This window comes from Oryx dammah, unplaced genomic scaffold (genome assembly GCF_014754425.2).
Source record: "Oryx dammah isolate SB20612 unplaced genomic scaffold, SCBI_Odam_1.1 HiC_scaffold_27, whole genome shotgun sequence".
NCBI lineage: Eukaryota > Metazoa > Chordata > Mammalia > Artiodactyla > Bovidae > Oryx > Oryx dammah.
In genome coordinates this window covers 40,804,249-40,823,978 of record NW_024070211.1, presented here as the reverse complement: position 1 = coordinate 40,823,978, position 19,730 = coordinate 40,804,249, and the positions used below count along the sequence as shown (strand labels likewise).

At 38.3% G+C, this 19,730-nt stretch overlaps 1 protein-coding gene across 1 annotated transcript in view; it reads right to left on the bottom strand.

Annotated features, from left to right (window-relative positions):
• DYTN (dystrotelin) overlaps window positions 1-19,730 on the bottom strand; it is a 58,911-nt gene that overhangs the window by 20,792 nt on the left and 18,389 nt on the right. Inside the window, 2 exon segments of the mRNA XM_040227919.1 lie at window positions 16,296-16,444; window positions 18,142-18,253. Of these exon segments, the coding sequence (XP_040083853.1) occupies window positions 16,296-16,444; window positions 18,142-18,253 (261 nt within the window).

The window sequence follows — 19,730 nt, the reverse complement described above, 5'->3', positions numbered from 1 at the left end:
TGGTAAACAGTTTCCAACCAACCTAATAAATCTTCAAGAAAGATGCTGCTAGAGAAGGTATACTGATTTCTATAGAAGCAGGTAAGACACACAAGAGACACACAGAATACCTCACTGAAAATGCCTAAGCAAATTTCAAGGAATAAAATAAATTAAAACCTAAAACTTAATCTAACTATCCAAGTGGTTTTTGTTATGCTTAACCACTCAAATCTCCCCGTTACCTTCATATGGAATCACAGGGTTTCTCCATTTAAGGACTGTTTCCAGATTAGAAGCAATGCACTAAAAACTTTGCAAAATTTTTTTCTATAAAAGCAAAGTGTAATGCTACTGATGTGTCTCTGCTGTTAGTATTTGTCCACATGCATGTGGTTCCTACCTTCTGTCTCTATGGAGAACATTAATGGATTCGTGGGTATTCCACAGTTCATTCCTAATGCTGAGTATGGTCTAGAGAAGCAAGAAATACAGAAAATAAGTCTTTGATTTGAATTTAATCCATATTCCTAAAAATTCATAAAACATGATAATGATATTTCAAAATTTTTCTTTTTCAAAAAGTGGCGAGTATTTGTATGCTCAAAGTGCAACCACATTATCTCAGTTTTACATGAGGCACTTTTCTTTAAAGATATACAAACATGAGTAAAATTTTTAGGTTTTAAAAATAAGTCACAATAGTCTTTTGCCTGAGTTTCGTTGCTGCCCGGAACATCTTCCCTAAAGGCATCTGCAAAAAGCAGCTGGATTATTTTATTTCTCTTGGCTCAAGAAATCTTTCACTTGTACCTCCTACTGAAAGTTTCTTATCTTTCCATTTCATGTGCACTGAGATTCATCATTTCTCTTTGCATTCACTGAGTCTCTTTGAGTTAATAATCATCAGCTCAGTTCTCATACAGAATTTTCTCACCAAACTTAGCTGCTTCCTGACCTGACCCAGCCTGGCCCAGGCTCCTGGGGCACCATGTACCTACCAGTCAACAGGTCTGGATGGGAGATTAGATTTCATTATTCTACATTGATAGGCAGCTATACTCTGTGACCTTCTCTCCTCCCTATAAATAATCTGAAGAGGGACTGGGCACCTGGGGAATGTTCTTCCATAGAACAAGAGAAAGAGGGTGGGGCAGGGGAAAAAAGTGAGCTACAGACTTGAAGTCACATTCTCTGGTTGGGTACTGGCTTTCTGTGGCCCTTCTGAGTGACCCGTGCCTATCTACCTTTTCATTCAAATATTCAAACAATTTCTAGATGCCTAGCATAGGTCACAGTGAATCAGTGAAATCCACATCATTAATATCAATGTTATCATATGATACATACTGTTCTGCAACTGAGAAGCATTAAAGGTTAGCACATATTGGATGTATCATGGTATATCCAGAGAACAGGTATCATGACTTATTTAGTCATTTGCAATAGCAGGATATTAGGCTGTTTCCAGCTTTTCAGAATTAATAAGCAGTGTTGCAGTGAACAAAGAGGTTCCTATCTTCTTGTGCATATATGTGCAAGTTCCAGGTTTTAAGTTTTTTCTCCCAGATTCTAAGTGTAATAGATAATAGCCATTTGTCCCCTTTGGGCACACACATATGAATATTTGAATAGTTGTATGTGTAGTATAAAGTCTGAAAGATATACCCCAAATTGATAACTCCTAGAAAACTAGGGACCAGGTTTGGGCAGGGAATGATGGCTGAAAAGGACTCTACTCTTATCTGTAATATTTTAACTGTTTTAAAATATAAGGCAAACAGATTCAAGTCTTATTTGTATAATTTTAAATGTTTTCAGGGCAGGAATAGAGGTGCAGATGTAGAGAATGGATGTGTGGACACAGTGGGGTAGTGGGTGAGATGAATTTGGAGAGTAAGATTGATACATAGACACTGAAAAGTGAAAGTGTTAGTGTTCGGTCACGTCAGACTCTCTGCGACCCTATGGACTGTAGTCCACCAGGCTTCTCTGTCCATGGAATTCTCCAGACGAAAATACTGGAGTGGGTTGCCATTCCCTTCTCCAGATATATAGACTACCATGTGTAAAACAGATAGCTAGTGAGAAGCTGCTGTATAGCACAGAGTTCAGCTCAGTGCTCTGAGATGACCTGGAGGGGTGAGATGGGGGCAGGGGTGGGAGGGAGGCTTTAGAGGGAGGAGATTTATGTATACATATAACTGATTTACTCCGTTGTACAGCAGAAACTAACAAAACATTGTAAAGCAATTATGCTCCAATTAAAAAAAGATAAAAATTTAAAAAGTGAAACATACTGCTTTGTGAAAATGACTTTTCTTCCTCTTTTATTCAAAGCAGAAAGTGGAGCAGCTCTGCGTTTGTCCCCCCACGCATAACTCCAGCTCCCTGCAGGCACTCCAGCCCTCTGCAGGCACTCCAGCCAGCCTGGTTGGGTGTGCAGTGAGGTAGTCTGAGGGGCTCGGCTGCCTGAGCTGCTGATGAAAACACACACAGACCTGAAAGACCATCACCCAGAGGCAGCTGCACAGCCCATTCCTGGATGGTCACAAGGCTTACTCTCCACTCGCACTTCTACCCAGAACAACTGCAATATGGGAACTCTAATTTCTCTTTGATTGAAAAACATCACAGATGATCATATTTTGAAGACCTTCCTTAGAGTCTGACTGTACTGATTACGATGATGAAAGGAACGCCTACAAGTGGAGTTACACATGGGAGGGCAAATCAACAACTGATTGAAAACATGATAAAGTAGTTGCAGAATGTACGCTTAAAAAAAAAAACAGGAAGCATTTCTAATCCCTTTGATGAAAAATATTTCACTGGGATTTTGCTTTTTTAAGTTTCCTCTCTCTTATGTTTCTTTCACTTTCCTCTCTCAACTCTTTCCTTTGAAAATTCCTGAACATTTTATGTATAGATGGACTAATTTCCCCCCTTCCCCGACCTTTAAATTATAATACATAGAACCTTAGAATACTGAGTTGTCAAATTAAGGAATTGTGGGCAGAAGAAAGCCTTGTCTGTATGTAAGCTTTATTTTGAAGTTTGGGGAGGAGACTTATTATCTATGGACACTGGAGTAATTTAAAGATATCAAAATTGAATAGGCAGAGTCCTCTCAAAGTTAAACTTTATCTATTAAGGCAGCGAACAAGACAGTTGTACATCAGAGGTAGCGTGTGTTGGGGTTGGAACTGCCCACTCTTTAGGGGGCAACAGGTAAGAGAAAATTCATGTTCCTCAGCTACATGTAAATGAGGATAGGTTTGTATCTCCTTAAGGATGCAACTATGCAGTCTTCTAAAAATGCTGCAAACGGGCAATACAAATTATACTGTAATTAATTGCATGTACCACTGTTGCCATTAATTCATAGTTCGTAATGGATAGAAAAGTTATGATGTACTTGATCCTGGTGAACATCAGATAAACCTGATCTATTATCTTCAGGAAAAGCTATGCAATTAAGTGTATTAAATAGGCCAAAGACAGATATGCAGTTTTGTATTTTGAGGGTATTACAGGTTTTCCTAACATATTTAATTTGATCCTTCTGATACAAATGCCACTTTATTCTCTTGGGGTAAAAGCTGAGAATATTTGAGTTGAATTAAAAGAAATTTGAAGATATGATAAATGAATGAAATGGTAAGTTTAAAATATCTTTCTTAATTAGAATTGAAAATCGTGAAGCAGATAACTTTTTCAAGAAAATTAAATTATCAAAGTTAACTGAAGAAAGTATGAAGAAGTATGAAGAGATTATTAAGCTTGAAGAAACAGAAAGATTTCTCTAAATATTAGAAAGATTCCAATGTCCTAGGGTTTTCTTGAACTTTGTCTATTTAACTCTTGAACTGTGAACTGAAAATTTTATCTAAATATTATAAAGTTTCCCATGTCCTAAGCTTTTACTCATGAACTTGTTCTAAAGAAATAAATGGTCCTTATGTTAGATAAATTGTTAAGATGAACAATAGCTAGTTGCTTATGTGTAGCTACCAAATCTCAAATGCTCAAAGCAACAAATATCATATTGAGAGAGAAAGAGAGACTATTCTGATTCATAAGTAATGCAATTCTAAATAAAAAATGAGCAAATAAAATCTAAAGTGTAGTTAGAGAATAATTCACTATAAACAAGTTTAGCTTTTAGTCCCCACAGTCCCAGGAATATTTACTATCAGGGATGCTATTAGTGCAATGCTTCCAAGAAGAGAAAACATGGGATATAAAACAAATAAATTCAAAATCAATTCTGACTGCATACCCCCAAAAAACCTCTTAAAAAAGAAAAAGAAAGTGACTTTCCGCATACTATAAAGAATCTCAGACAGACAACTAACACGATAGTACTTAATGAAGAAATACTAGAAAAATGCCCCATTAAAGCTGATCCAATTTAAGATCATCTGATACAAGCCCCATCATCTCTTGCAGTACTCAATTTTGTCGTAAAAGATCTGGAGCCTCTCAGCAATGAAGACATGAAAGAGAAATGAGAGGTTTAGATACTAGAAAGAAAGAGGCTAAAACAAACCTTTTGATTGCCTACCTAGAAGCAAGAGAGTCAAGCTAAACCAACATTTGAAATTACTAAGAGTTTAGAAAGGCTTTTCTTTACAAGATAATGATTCAGAAGCCCATAACCGTCATCGATCTAATTACAAAAAAGGTAAAATTAGAAAAACCTTTATTCACAATAGCAACAAATGTGTGATACCCAGGGTGTCCCCAAGGAGAAACACAGAATGATAAGAATTAAGCTACATATAACCTTTTACTGAGAGCTAGAAAAAGAGCTGAGAAAAGTAGAGACCTAAACACCACAAGTCTTCCCTGGTGGCTCAGATGGTAAAGCGTCTGCCTGCAATGTGGGAGACCCGGGTTCGATTCCTGGGTCGGGAAGATCCCCTGGAGAAGGAAATGGCAATCCACTCCAGAACTCTTGCCTGGAAAATCCCATGGATGGAAGAGCCTGATAGGCTACAGTCCATGGGGTCGCAAAGAGTTGGACACGACTGAGCGACTTCACTTCACTAAACACCACAAAGATGACAGATATTCCCAAAACAACATATAGGTTTAATGAAAACCTAAATGAAATACTAACAGACTAATTTGGCACCTTACAAATGATTTTAAAGTTTTCCTAGAAGAATAATTGTTTAATAACAGTCCTGACTCAATGGACATGAGTTTGAGCAGGCTCCGAGAGATGGTGAAGGACAGGGAAGCCTGGCGTGCTGCAGTCCACGGGGTTGGAAAGAGTCAGACACGACTGAGTGACTGAACAACAGCAACACTTTTAAAATAAGAGCGATGCTATCAAGATGGTGGGAAAGGAAGCCCTGGATCTCCTTCCCACCAAGATACACTGACTGAACAACAATACAAGAACAATTCAGCTTCTGCCTGGAGAAGAAACGAAAGGTCTGGACCACAGTCCACTATTCTGATTTTTTCTGTCTAACGCAATGGCTTTTGTCTAACCCATCTCATCACACTCTAGATGCTTTCAGTTCAGTCGCTCAGTTCTGTCCAACTCTTTACAACTTCATGGACTGCAGCATGCCAGGCCACCCTTTCCATCACCAACTCCCAGAGTTTACTCCAACACATGTTCATCGAATTAGTGATACCATCCAACCACCTCATCCTCTGTCGTCCCCTTATCCTCCCATCTTCAATCTTTCCCAGCATCAGGGTCTTTTCCAGTGAGTCAGTTCTCATCAGGTGGTCAAAGTACTGGAGTTTCAGCTTTAGCATCAGTCCTTCCAATGGGTATTCAGGACTGATCTCCTTTAGGATGGACTGGATGGATCTCCTTGCAGTCCAAGGGACTCTCAAGAGTCTTCTCCAACACCGCAGTTCAAAAGCATCAATTCTTCGGTGCTCAGCTTTCTTTACATCCATATATGACTTTCTCTCACATCCATATATGACTGCTGGAAAAAGCATAGCCTTGACTAGATGGACCTTTGTTGACAAAGTAATGTCTGCTTTTTAATAAGCTGTCTAGGTTGGTCATAACTTTCCTTGTAAGGAGTAAGCATCTTTTAATTTCATGGCTGCAATCACCATCTGCAGTGATTTTGGAGCCCCCCAAAATAAAGTCAGCCACTGTTCCCACTGTTTCCCCATCTATTTGCCATGAAGTGATGGGACCAGATGCCATGATCTTTGTTTTCTGAATGTTGAGCTTTAAGCCAGAGTTTTCACTCGCCTCTTTCACTTTCATCGAGAGGCTCTTTAGTTCCTCTTCACTTTCTGCCATAAGGGAAGTGTCATGCACATGTCTGAGGTTATTGATATTTCTCCCGGCAATCTTGATTGCAGCTTGTGCTTCATCCAGCCCAGCGTTTCTCATGATGTATTCTGCATATAAGTTAAATCAGCAGGGTGACAATATACAGCCTTGACGTACTCCTTTCCCAGTTTGGAACCAGTCTGTTGTTCCATGTCCAGTTCTAACTGTTACTTCTTGACCTGCATACAGATTTCTCAGGAGGCAGGTCAGGTGGTCTGGTATTCCCATCTCTTGAAGAATTTTCCACAGTTTGTTGTGATCCATACAGTCAAAGGTTTTGGCATAGTCAATAAAGCAGAAGTAGATGTTTTTCTGGAACTCTCTTGCTTTTTCAATGATCCAACAGATGCTGGCAATTTGATTCTGGTTCCTCTGCCTTTTCTAAATCCATCTTGAACATCTGGAAGTTAACGGTTCACCTACTGTTGAATCCTGGCTTGTAGAATTTTGAGCATTACTTTGCTAGCGTGTGAGATGAGTGCAATTGTGCAGTAGTTTGAGCATTCTTTGGCTTTGCCTTTCTTTGGGATTGGAATGAAAACTGATCTTTTCCAGTCCTGTGGCCACTGCTGAGTTTTCCAAATTTGCTGGCATATTGAGTGCAGCACTTTCACAGCATCATCTTTTAGGATTAGCTCAACTGGAATTCTATCACCTCCACTAGCTTTGTTCATAGTGATGCTTCCTAAGACCCACTTGACTTCGCATTCTAGGATGTCTGGCTCTAGGTGAGTGATCACACCATCATGATTATCTGGGTTGTGAAGATCTTTTTTGTATAGTTCTTCTGTGTATTCTTGCCACCTCTACTTAATATCTTCTGCTTCTGTTAGATCCATACCACTTCTGTTCTTTATTGTGCCCATCTTTGCATGAAATGTTCCCTTGGTATCTCTCATTTTCTTGAAGAGATCTCTAATCTTTCCCATTCTATTGTTTTCCTTTATTTCTTTGCATTTATCACTGAGGAAGGTTTTTTTATCTCTCCTTGCTCTTCTTTGGAACTCTATGGGTATATCTTTCCTTTTCTCCTTTGCCTTTTGCTTCTCTTCTTTTCATAGCTGTTTGTAAGGCCTCCTCAGACAACCATTTTGCCTTTTTGCATTTCTTTTTCTTGGGGATGGTCATGATCCCTGCCTCCTGTACAATGTCATGAACCTCCATCCATAATTCTTCAGGCACTCTGTCTATCAGATCTAATCCCTTGAATCTATTTCTCACTTCCACTGTATAATCATCAGGGATTTGATTTAGGTCATACCTGAATGGTCTAGTGGTTTTCCCTACTTTCTTTAATTTAAGTCTGAATTTGGCAATAAGGAATTCATGATCTGAGCCACAGTCAGCTCCCAGTCTTGTTTCTGATGACTGTATAGAGCTTCTCCATCTTTGGCTTCAAAGAATTATAATCAAAATTATTTCAGTATTGACCATCTGGTGATGTCCATGTGTAGAGTCTTCTCTTGTGTTGTTGGAAGAGGGTGTTTGCTATGACCAGTGCGTTCTCTTGTCAGAACTCTGTTAGCCTTTGCCCTGCTTCATTCTGTACTCCAAGGCCAAATTTGTCCATTACTCCAGGTATTTCTTGACTTCCTAGTTTTTCATTCTAGATGCCTCAGGACCACTGAAAACAAAGACAGCAGTTTGAACTAACACAAAGGTAAAAGGAAAAATGTCAACAGACACACAGACATATAGTAGACAGACAAACACACACGACCTATAGCTCACTAAAAAAAACTACAAATAATCTAATTTTAAAAATGAACAGAATTTCTACGAATAGACAGTTTTCCAAAGAAGACATACAAATGGCCAACAGGAACAAGAGAAGACACTCATCAGGAACTTGCAAATTAAAACCACAATGAGATATTACTTCATCCCTATTAGAACATCTACTATCAAAAACACAAGAAGTAACAAGTGTTGGTGAGGATGTGGAGAAAAGGAAACCATTGTTCGCTATTGATGGGAATGTAGATTGATGCAGCCACTATGGAAAACAGTTTGGAGATTCCTCAAAAAATCAGAGATAGAACTATCATATGATCCATAAAGTCCATTTCTGAATATTTATCCAAAGGAAACAAGAACAGTAACTCGAAAAGACATTCTCACACCCATGCTCACTGAAGCATTGTTTATAATAGCCAAGACATGGAAGCAACCTAAATGTCCACTGATGGATGAACAGGTAAGGAAAATGTGATATATCTATATCTATCTGTGTATATATGAAATATATAAACGAACCATAAGAAGGAGGACATTTTGCCACTTGCAACAACATGGGTGGACCTTGAAGGCATTAGGTTATTTGAAATAGTTTAGACAGAGGAACAGTAATGCTGCACGATCTAACTGGTATGTGGAATCTTAAAAAAGAAAAAACAGCAAAAACACCCCAACCAAAAAACTGAGCACATAGATACAAAAATAGACCAGTGATTGCTGAAGCAGGGTGCAAGAGGCAGACAAAATGGATGAAGGTGATCAGAAGATGCAAACTTCCAGTTAAAAAGTAAATTAGCTCTGATACAGCATGGTGACTATAGTTAGTAATATAGTTAGTTGTATATTCAAAAGTTGCTAAGAGAGTTGATCTTAAAATTTCTTATTGAAAGAAAAACTGTAACCATGCGTGGTGGAGGACATTGACTAGACTAATGGTGAGCATTTCACAGTTGTACATACATTGAATTATTATGTTGTACATCTGCAACTAATGTAATGTTATATATCAATTTTATCTCAATAGGAAAAACAAGCAAACAAAAATGGAAACTATCAACTTTGGGTTACTTTGTGAATTATCCCATGTGAGTTAAATTGATGGTGTGAAAGATCATAATGAATACATTTTGAATTGAAAAAAAAAAAAACTTTGTTCTATAATATGCTGCTGCTGCTGCTGCTAAGTCGCTTCAGTCGTGTCCGACTCTGTGCGACCCCATAGACAGCAGCCCACCAGGCTCCTCTGTCCCTGGGATTCTCCAGGCAAGAACACTGGAGTGGGTTGCCATGTCCTTCTCCCTATAATATGCTAATGGTATCATAAAGCTAGAATGATTAAAAAATATTCTTGTGTTAAAAATAAAATTAAAGGCAGCTGAGCCAAATTGATGGCAATAAAACACATTCTTTAAAATGGTGAAAATTATAATATATACTAAAGAAACCACTACATAAAATTTAAAAAAGGAAAAGATTCATTTGAAGTCAGAGAAAACTGGCTATTTAAATGCAAAGTAAGAGTAAGGGAATACACTCACTTTCTAACATGTATCAAAATAACAGCCAGGTATATTTAAACTTTAAATGTTAAAAAACAATCAAATAGTGTTAAAACAAATACAGGTAAAAAGTCATTTGATTTCTTAATGGTAAAAACTTTCCTAGTATAAAGCTGTGTAAAAAGTCAGGAATGTTAAGATTGAGAGCACTTTCATAAGAATTGAAAATGTCTATATAACAAGTCACATATAGTCAAAGAAAAATAAAGTCAAAGAAAATAATTATAAAGAAAGGTTCTGCACAGTTAAACTTAACATTTAAAAAGTTAAAATCCATTAATAAATCAAGCTGATGCATCAGTACAAATGAACAGCAGACTCCAACAGAAAGGAAATATAACTACCTTCTAAACTATGTGGGGAAAAGGAAGTTTCATTTCACCGTTAATCAGAGAAATAGAAATTATGGCAAACAAACTATATCCTCCTCAAAAAATTAACAAAATTTAAAATGTTAATAGACAGTATTAGCAAAGATTCAGAGAGTTACTTGAACTCACTAGGAGTGTAATTTGGTATATCCTTTCTAAATAGCAATTTTGTATGAAGAATCTTTAAAATGTTCCCACTTCTCATTTAGTGATTCCACTTTATAAAATATACACTCATGAAATAAGTGGGGAGCCATGTACAAAGATCAAGTTATGAAGATTTCAGTAGTAAATTTTGAAATTATAGCAAAAGTTGGAAATAACCCAAATATCCAACAACAGAGGAGGGGTTAGATAAATATTGAATTTTTACATTTAAGTAAAAAAATACAACCATTAAGATGTTCTTGAAGAATTGTAACAGCAATGGGAAAATACCCACAATATAACTTACAGTTATAGAACTACATAATCAATACATTTTGCAGTATGATGTAAACTTTATTTGAAATATTTGCAGAGAAAATAACAAACTAAAAATACTAATGATAGTTAGAGATTGATTGCAATTTTAATTTTGCTCTTTGCTTGTCTCTGAATTTTCCAAACTTTACAATAAATATGTAGCACTTTATGACTGGAAATAAGCTATTTTAAGAAATATGTTCTGTATGGATGTGAGAGTTGGACTGTGAAGAAAGCTGAGCACCGAAGAATTGATGCTTTTGAACTGTGGTGTTGGAGAAGACTCTTGAGAGTCCCTTGGACTGCAAGGAGATCCAACCAGTCCATTCTGAAGGAGATCAACCCTGGGATTTCTTTGGAGGGAATGATGCTAAAGCTGAAACTCCAGTACTCTGGCCACCTCATATGAAGAGTTGACTCATTGGAAAAGACTCTGATGCTGGGAGGGATTGGGGGCAGGAGGAGAAGGGGACCACAGAGGATGAGATGGCTGGATGGCATCACTGACTCGAGGGACGTGAGTCTGAGTGAACTCCGGGAGATGGTGATGGACGGGGAGGCCTGGCGTGCTGCGATTCATGGGGTCGCGAAGAGTCGGACACGACTGACCGACTGAAGTGAACTGAACTGAACTGAACTGAATGGTGGATTAGAAGAAGGAAAACCTACTGACCTAGTTCTTAGCTGTGTTGATAATGTTGAAGTTCAAATGACAATAAAAACAGCTTGTAATGAGCTTCGAAAAAGAAATACGCGCCTAGATTTTTCCTTGATCATATTAGCAGCTTGAAAATATTCCCCATATTAAGGAATGGCCCATGGCAGTTCACCACACCAATGCCAGTCCAGATTAATTGTGCTTTGGTTGTTCTTTTCCTCTTTGGTCTCACCGGGTGATGTGGGGTGCTGCCACTGGTTTGCTGAGCTCGAGATGGTTGTTGAGGCATTTGTTTGAAGGTCTCCGTGGCTGCTGTTTCTACCGGTTCAGTTGTACACTCATACATTGGTGCTTCAGATCTATTACACTGAATGGAGAGCCTGTGATAAAAGTAGAATTTTATGAGAGGTTGTAATAAGTTTTAATGATCAGGTGTGACACTGAGAAGAATCTTGCTAGAAAATGTTGTCAGTTATTCGATCTAATATTTAAAAAAATAACAAAGTAGTTCAGCTTTTTCTCTGTGCTCTCTCTTTCTTTCAACTACTTAGTTGATATAGAGCTAATTAACCAACAAGAGGAACAAAACGTCCATTCCCTTCCCTCCTGATAATCTAGAAATGAGAATGTAAAGAAGTTCAGGGATGACTACAGAAAATCTCCCAGGTCATCATGTCCAGGTCAGATACTAGGGGTAAGTGCAGATGTGTTTATTACCAACATATCTAAAAGAGCATAGAGTAGACTAGTTAAAGGTCAGGCATATTTCATTTTATACAACTACATTTAATTTCTTTCCCTTATTCAAAAACTATTTAAAGCATCTTACCATCTTGAGTTATTGCAGACAAAAAAGACTAAAAAAAAAAAAAAAAAAAAAAAAACAGAACTCCCTGCTCACAGAGAATTTACATCTAATGAACAGACAAATACAATCATTTCTGACATAGTGCACTATGTCAGAAATTTTTTTTTTTTGCATTGCATTTTTACAGAATGCAATGAGAGTACAAGAAAATAAGTGATTACTCTGTGGTACACTTCACTTTTGTGTTTAAGGGGCCAGCATTTTCTGGTGAACAGAATATAACACATCGACATTTTAAGAACCTTTAGCTCTGCATATTGCTGTTGTTCAGTCGCTCTGTCATGTCTGACTCTGAAACCCCATGGACTGCAACACGCCAGGCTTCTCTGTCCTTCACCAACTCCCAGAACTTGCTCAAACTCATGTCCATCGAGTCACTGATGCCATCCAACGATCTTGTCCTCTATCATTCCTTTCTCCTCCTTCCTTCAATCTTTCCCAGCATCAAGGTCTTTTCTAATGAACCAGCTCTTCGCATAAGGTGGCCAAAGTATTGCAACTTCAGCTTCAGCAGCTATCCTTGCAATGAACACCTAGGACTGATCTTTAGAATGGACTGGTTGGATCTCCTTGCACTCCAAGGGACCCTCAAGAATCTTCTCCAACACCACAGCTCAAAAGCATCAATTCCTCGGCATTCAACTTTCTTCATGGTCCAACTCTCACATCCATACATGACTACTGGAAAAACCATAGGTTTGACTAGATGGACCTTTTTTTAGCAAAGTAATGTCTCCGCTTTTAATATTCTGTCTAGGTTTGTCATAGTTTTTTTTTTTTTTTTTCCCCAAGAAGCAAGTGTCTTTTAACTTCATAGCTGCAGTCACCATCTGCAGTGATTTCAGAGCCCAAGAAAATAAAATCTGTCACTGTTTCCATTGTTTCCCCATCTATTTGTCATGAAGTGATGAGACTGGATGCTATGATCTTAATTTTTTGAATGCTGAGTTTTAAGCCAGCTTTTTCACTCTGCGTTTTCACGTTTATCAAGAGGGTCTTCAGTTCCTCTTTACCTTCTGCCATAAGGATGGTTTCATCTTCATATCTGAGGTTATTGATATTTCTTCAGGCAATCTTGATTCCAGCTTGTGCTTCATCAATCTGGCATTTCTCATGATGTACTCTGCATATAAGTTAAATAAGCAGGGTGACAATATACAGTCTTGATGTATACAGCTGTATACAAGTCCTAACTGTTGGTTTCTTGATCTGCATACAGGTTTCTCAGGAAGCAGGTAAGGTGCTCTGGTATCCTTATCTCTTTAAGAATTTTCCCCAGTTTTTTTGTGATCCACATAGTCAACATCTTTAGCATAGTCAATGAAGCAGAAGTAGATGTTTTTCTGGAATTCTCTCCCTTTTTCTATGATTCAATGGATGTTGGCAAGTCCTAGCTTTGCATAGGGCTTGCAATTCCCTTTCTTCGTCTTATCTCCACAAACACTATTCTGGGAGGAGGAAGAACAAGTTATCTCCATCTTCAGGTGAAAAAAACAAAGTCCCCAAGGCCACTCATGGAGCTGGCTAAGAACAAGATTTCTTTGTCTTTCTGTCCCAGGTTTAAACGTCATTAACATCTTCCAACAGTGGATAATTAATTACTCCTTGTAACACTTCATACTCCATTCTAAGAGACCCATGTTATCAATCCAACCATCCATCAGCTCCTCTATCATGCATCCACCCATTTTATTATTCAGTCCATCAGTTATTCAGCAAACATTTATTGAGCATTTATCATATTGAGATGCTGTTGTAAATTCTGGAAATACAACTGGGAACAATAAAAATTCCCTCCCCCGATGGAGTTTCCACTAAAGCAAAAAAAGAAAAAAGTGAAATACATAGAATGTCAGATGCTGATAAAATACTTTTGAGGAGAAATAAAACAAGGGAGGAGCTTTGGGAGTGCCAGAGTGGGAACAGGGGCTAAAATGGTAAATAGGTAGTCAGGCAGGGCCTTAAGGATGAGATGACATCTGAATAGACCTTTTGCGAGTATTTAAGAGGTAAGGAGTCCAGCCATGCAGAAAGGTGGTCTAAAGATACCAATTCTTTAAAGTAAAGGTTTTAAGTATTGAGATTGAGGGATGCAGCTTAGTCCTATGGTGAAGAGGGAGGGACAGAACTGGAGAACAGAGGTGTGGAGGGGAGAATGGCACTGGAGAGGTTCCCAGGGTGGCTCAAATATGCAGGGGTTTTCTAAGTCATCTTAAAATGTTCAGTCTTTAGCTTAGAAATAATGGGAAGCTACTGGAGGGGCTTAAGGCCTACATTAAGTTTGGGGGAAATAAGTGCATGAGAAATACCATCTTATTTTGTGTTTTTTTTTTTTTTTTAAAGATCAGCCAGGCTTCTGTGGCCAAAAGAAATGCAAATAAGAGCATAGATCTTGGTGTTCTAACTATTAGAATGGAGGGATTTGGAGAAGATTTCAAATATGCAATAAATCCAGCTAACTAATTGTCAGAGTTTAGTGTTACTCTACTAGGGAAAGGTGAAATAAATGGCTTGAAGATGGCAGATGAATTGGTACCTGATATCTTTGCTTTTATTTTTAAATTTAAATTATTTGTGCTATATTAAAGATATACATCAAGATGATATCCAGCACTTCCCTGATGGTGCAGTGGATAAGGATCTGCCTGCCAATGCAGGGGACATGGGTTTGATCCCTTGTCCAGGAAGACTCCACATGCTACTGAGCAGCTAAATTCCTGTGCCACAACTTCTAAGCTGGAGCTCTAGAGCCTGTGCTCCACAGCAAGAGAAGCCACCACAATGAGAACCCCTCGCACCACAACAAAGAGTAGCCCCCATTCACCGCAACTAGAGAAAGCCCGCGCAAAAGCAACAAAGACCAAGTGCAGCAAAAAAAAAAAAAAAAAAAAAAAAAAAAGATGAGTAAGAATTAGCCAAATTCTCTAACTTTATGAATCCAGTAATAACCACCTGCTAGGTAAGTGTGGTACAGGTATAGGCATGGTATCTAATTTCTAAGTCAATATGTATTTTTCCTTTCAAAGAGCTATAAAAATATATTAAATTACACCAAACTATAGTGACAAAATGACCACAGAAATAGGGTCTAGGATTGAGATGGAAATATGCTGATAGATGACTGAGAAAAGTTTAGAGAATTACAGAAGAAATTAACAAATGAATATCAATTTGATTAAAGTGATCTATTCTTACACTTCTGGTAGATCAAATAAGAGTGCATGGATTATTCTGGCTGTTTTCCACCCCAAAGTTTGATGATCATAAGCCCATGGAAACAGTGCTTCTTTCTTTCTCTTCTGGAGTTTTAAATTATAAAGAAATAGTGACTTCAAACTTTAAGGTCATGATGATTTTTAAAAGGTCATCTTTAGGCTGGTACTCAGGTGTGTGATGGATGATCTCAGTTACCAGGGTGATGGGTGTCCTTTGAGTAACCCTTTGGAACACAGATTGGCAGTCTGAATTTTGAGGATTAACAAAACTCACAACTTTTAATGCAATTGTTTTACTTGGGCAAATTTACCCTAATGAAGTATTAAACATATAGGAAAATGCACGTATAAGGATGCTGACAGAATTTTAGTGAGGGGCAAAATTTGAATAGAATCAAAATGTTAAAGGATTACTTCTAAATTATGGCATTTCTTTATAAGGATGAGAGTGAGGTCATTGAGATGATATTTTGGAAGCTACATGCTAAGTTGCTTCAGTTTTGTATGACTCTGCGACCCTATGGACTATAGCCCACCAGGCTCCTCTGTCCATGGGGGTCTCTAGGCAAGAATACTGGAGGGGGTTGTCATTTCCTACTTCTGGGGATCTTCCTGACCCAGGGATTGAACCCATCTCTTCTCTCTCCTGCATTGGCCGGCGGGTTCTTTACCACCAGCACCACTAATGATAGGACAAATGCTCTCCATTTAAAAAAGAATGAAAATCTGTATCTACAGCATAATTCTTGATTTGGTAATACTGAAATGTGAACAGCATATGGTTGTGAGTGATGGAATGTGTCTTTTCCTTTTTTAAAATAAAATATTAATTCTGAATTAGGCTTTCCAAAGTAAACCAATGAAAAAGAAAGATGTTGGAGAAAGTTATTCAAATCCTCTAATATTAAAAATCTTCTGCGTCTGTCTGAGGTCTTTAGTTGGGATAACTAAATGATGGGATGGGCCACTTAAAGGTAGTTTTGTCTCTTGTTCTACTTAAATTAAAGGTTGTTTCTAGAGGGGAACAGCATCTTACCCCTTCCCCTGCTGCAGATGCCCTGGGCTGGCTGCATAAACACAGTACCAGGCTTCAGGTTGTCACCCTGCAGGAATCCACTCACCTGGCCTGTGCATGGTTAGCTGTATCCTTTGGATTCACCTTGTCCAGGAGCCATTGCCTTCTCGCAGCTTCTTTCCTCCTACAGCGCCCTTGGAGCAGATTGTTTCTGAGGGTCCTGAGGATGAGTTTTGTATTGTCCTTTGCTGATATCTGCTGGAATGGCCAACAGTACAAAGGGTATCAGATCAGCCTTAATGTGGTCCTCTTTCCTTTCTTGGGTGGACTGGCCGCCACGAAAGTTTCTGAAATTATTTCACTAACTTTTATGTCCACAGAAAAATCATCTTACTTCCATCTTATCTGAACGTCTTCACATTCTCTCTCTATTCACATACATATAATATCCATTCCAAATTAAATACCCCCTAACTTCCACAATAACTCCTCTTCTGGAATGTGGAATTTGAAAGCTAAAAGAGGATGTGAAAGAGAACTAAGTCTATGGATGCTAATTGGAGGGATTCTTTGGAAATTTATTTCCAGAAAAATGTCCATAATTTTAATTTTCCATAAAAGTTCAGTGGATTCACAGGCCACCTGAAGTCCATCCACCGACCCCTGCTGCTGCTGCTGCTAAGTCGCTTCAGTCGTGTCTGACTCTGTGCGACCCCATAGACGGCAGCCCACCAGGCTCCCCGTCCCTGGGATTCTCCAGGCAAGAATACTGGAGTGGGTTGCCATTTCCTTCTCCAATGCATGAAGGTGAAAAGAGAAAGTGAAGTCGCTCAGTCATGTCTGACTCTTTGCGACCCCATGGACTGCAGCCTACCAGGCTCCTCCGCCCATGGGATTTTCCAGGCGTAGTACTGGAGTGGGGTGCCATTGCCTTCTCTGTCCACCGACCCCACGTGTAAGCCAAAAGGAAACAAAGTAATGAGAAGTTTTGAAATGTTCCACTCTTAAAATCTAAAGTGTAATAACAAAATGACCACATGGTGTCAGTCTAACATCGATAAGACTTATTTTTCCCCAGGCGGGAGGATCATACGCTAATAAACCTGAGAATCCGAGTTAATCAAGTTTAGTAAAGCAATATCCTCTGAAAAATTATTTGGCAAGATTGAGGTACTTGACTTTTGTGGACCATTCATGGTAAAGCGATCATGAGGGAAAATTGTCCACAGTAAAGGTGATTAGTCAACAGCTTCTACTATTTGAAATTTGAGAGCAAGGCCAGCTGCATGGAGAAACTGATTTCTACTAAGTGATTTCTGGAAAATCTTAAATGCTGTCTGCCTTAAAAGAATCCTATTTCTCTTTGTTATTTTCATGAGCTGAATTCTCTTCCTGCATATTTATAGTTGTCTTTAAAATTTTTTTGAAAGTCAGCTATAAAGGCTAGTTTTATATTGGCTCCAGTCAAAACTGAGATAGTAATCTTTCCCTTTTGTTTTTACTAAGGGAAATACACTTGAATTTTAGTGCTGGGGAAAAGACATGTTAAAAAAGAAAACTTCTCCTGAAATGCAATAGCAGCTAGAGGCCTCATTGCATCATTTTTTTTTTTTAACCAAACCAGAGTTTTTAAATTTTTAATCTGTATCCATTTTCAATGCCTCTCCCTCTTTCTTACTCCTCAGATATTTTCTTGCACATAGTACCCAGTCAGTGGCTTCAGGTTAGACTCTGGTCTATTGTCTCCAAAAGGTTTTATTGAAATCTACAGTGTAAAGTATGTGTATATTGAGAGATATTTAAGGTTGAGCTTGCCACTTCTTTAGTCTTAAATACTGTAATGTATGAAAGGAGTAGAATCTGTGGTCTTCCTGATGGGAATGTTTTTTTCATTGCTGTAGCTCTCACAGATAAGACTTATGAATAGTTTGGTACATTGCATTAGATGTTACCTGGATGCAGTTCTCAACCACAGGATGAGACTTCTGGTGGGACTCGCCCTGAAGACTAGATAAGAAACACACTTGGCAGATGTCAAAGTTGAGACACTTCAGACAGCGGTATCTGCCAATGAAAGTGGAAGTGTGACTTACATCACTATTAATAGGTGAGCAAAGAAAATATTATTCAGAAGAAGGAGCATCCTAAGATAAATAAGAGGTATCTGAGCTATTGAGTGAGTATACAGTTAGGTCTTCTTTTTATCATTTTTATAATATGACATTAAATAAATATAATTTTGTCAACAAACTATAGTAAAGAGGCCTGATTTATCTTCTCTCCCACCAAAAAATACCAAGTGTCTTTTATATGCATGGGACTGTGTGCAACAACCCTTAGGGTACACTGTGAAGTTTGCAGCCACATTTTGGGTAGCTGCACAAAGAGCTTGAGTAATTTCAATGTGATTGCCAACAAAGAAACCCGGAGATTTCCAAAAAGTTAGAATTCTAAATTCTCTTGAGAATTTGTGAGATGTGATGATATTGGACCTGCATTCCTATGTAGTATTGGGGAAAATAAAATCATAGGTAAAAGAATCTAAAATAAATGTGTCATTTTTTAGAAATTTGTACATAGGAAGGAATACAGTGAAGAGCGGGAGTTCCTCATCAGCCAAGGTCGAAGTCCAAGTGAAGCCGCTCAGTCCAACTCTTTGCAACCCCAGGGACTGTACCTACCAGGCTTCTCCATCCATGGAATTTTCCAGGCAAGGGTACTGAAGTGGGTTGCCATTTCCTTCTCTAACAGCCAAGACTGAGTGACAAACACAGCCAAGTTTGTTAACACATCAGTACTGCAGACTCTCTATTACGAACAGTTACAACCTTAAATCGCCTGTCAGAGAAGAGGAGATCTTGAGATATTCTGCTAAGGAAGGGTGTCTCTAGGCACTCAGGGAAAATGTTGTGCTTTTTGGGGGCTTTGCTGGTGAGACCACACAGTCAAGAATTAGTAACTTTCAAGGATGAATTGGATCATACCATTCGTAAAATATCAGGGATCTATACTTTTTCCAAAAAAAGCTTTTTATTTTGTATTAGGGTATAGATGATTAACAATGTTGTGATTGTTTCAGGTGGACAGCATAAAGAGTCAGACATACACATACATGTATCCATTCTCTCCCAAACTTCCCTCCTGTCAGACTGCCACGTAACACTGGGCAGAGTTTCCTGTGTTATACAGTAGGACCTTGTTGGTTATCCATTTTATATACAGCACTGTGTACATGTATCTCCCAAAAGTGAAAGTCGCTCAGTTGTGTCTGACTCTTTGTGACCCCATGGACTGTAGCCTGCCAGGCTCTTCTGTCCATGGAATTCTCATTTGTATCATTTCTTTTTAGATTCTGCATGTAAGGGATGTCATACAATATTTCTCCTCTATCTGACTTACTTCACTCAGTATGACAATCTCTAGGTACATCCATGTTGTTGCAAATGGCATAATTTCATTCTTTTTAATGGCTGAGTAATATTCCATTATATATGGAATATACAGATAATATTTCATTATACATAATATTCCATTATATATA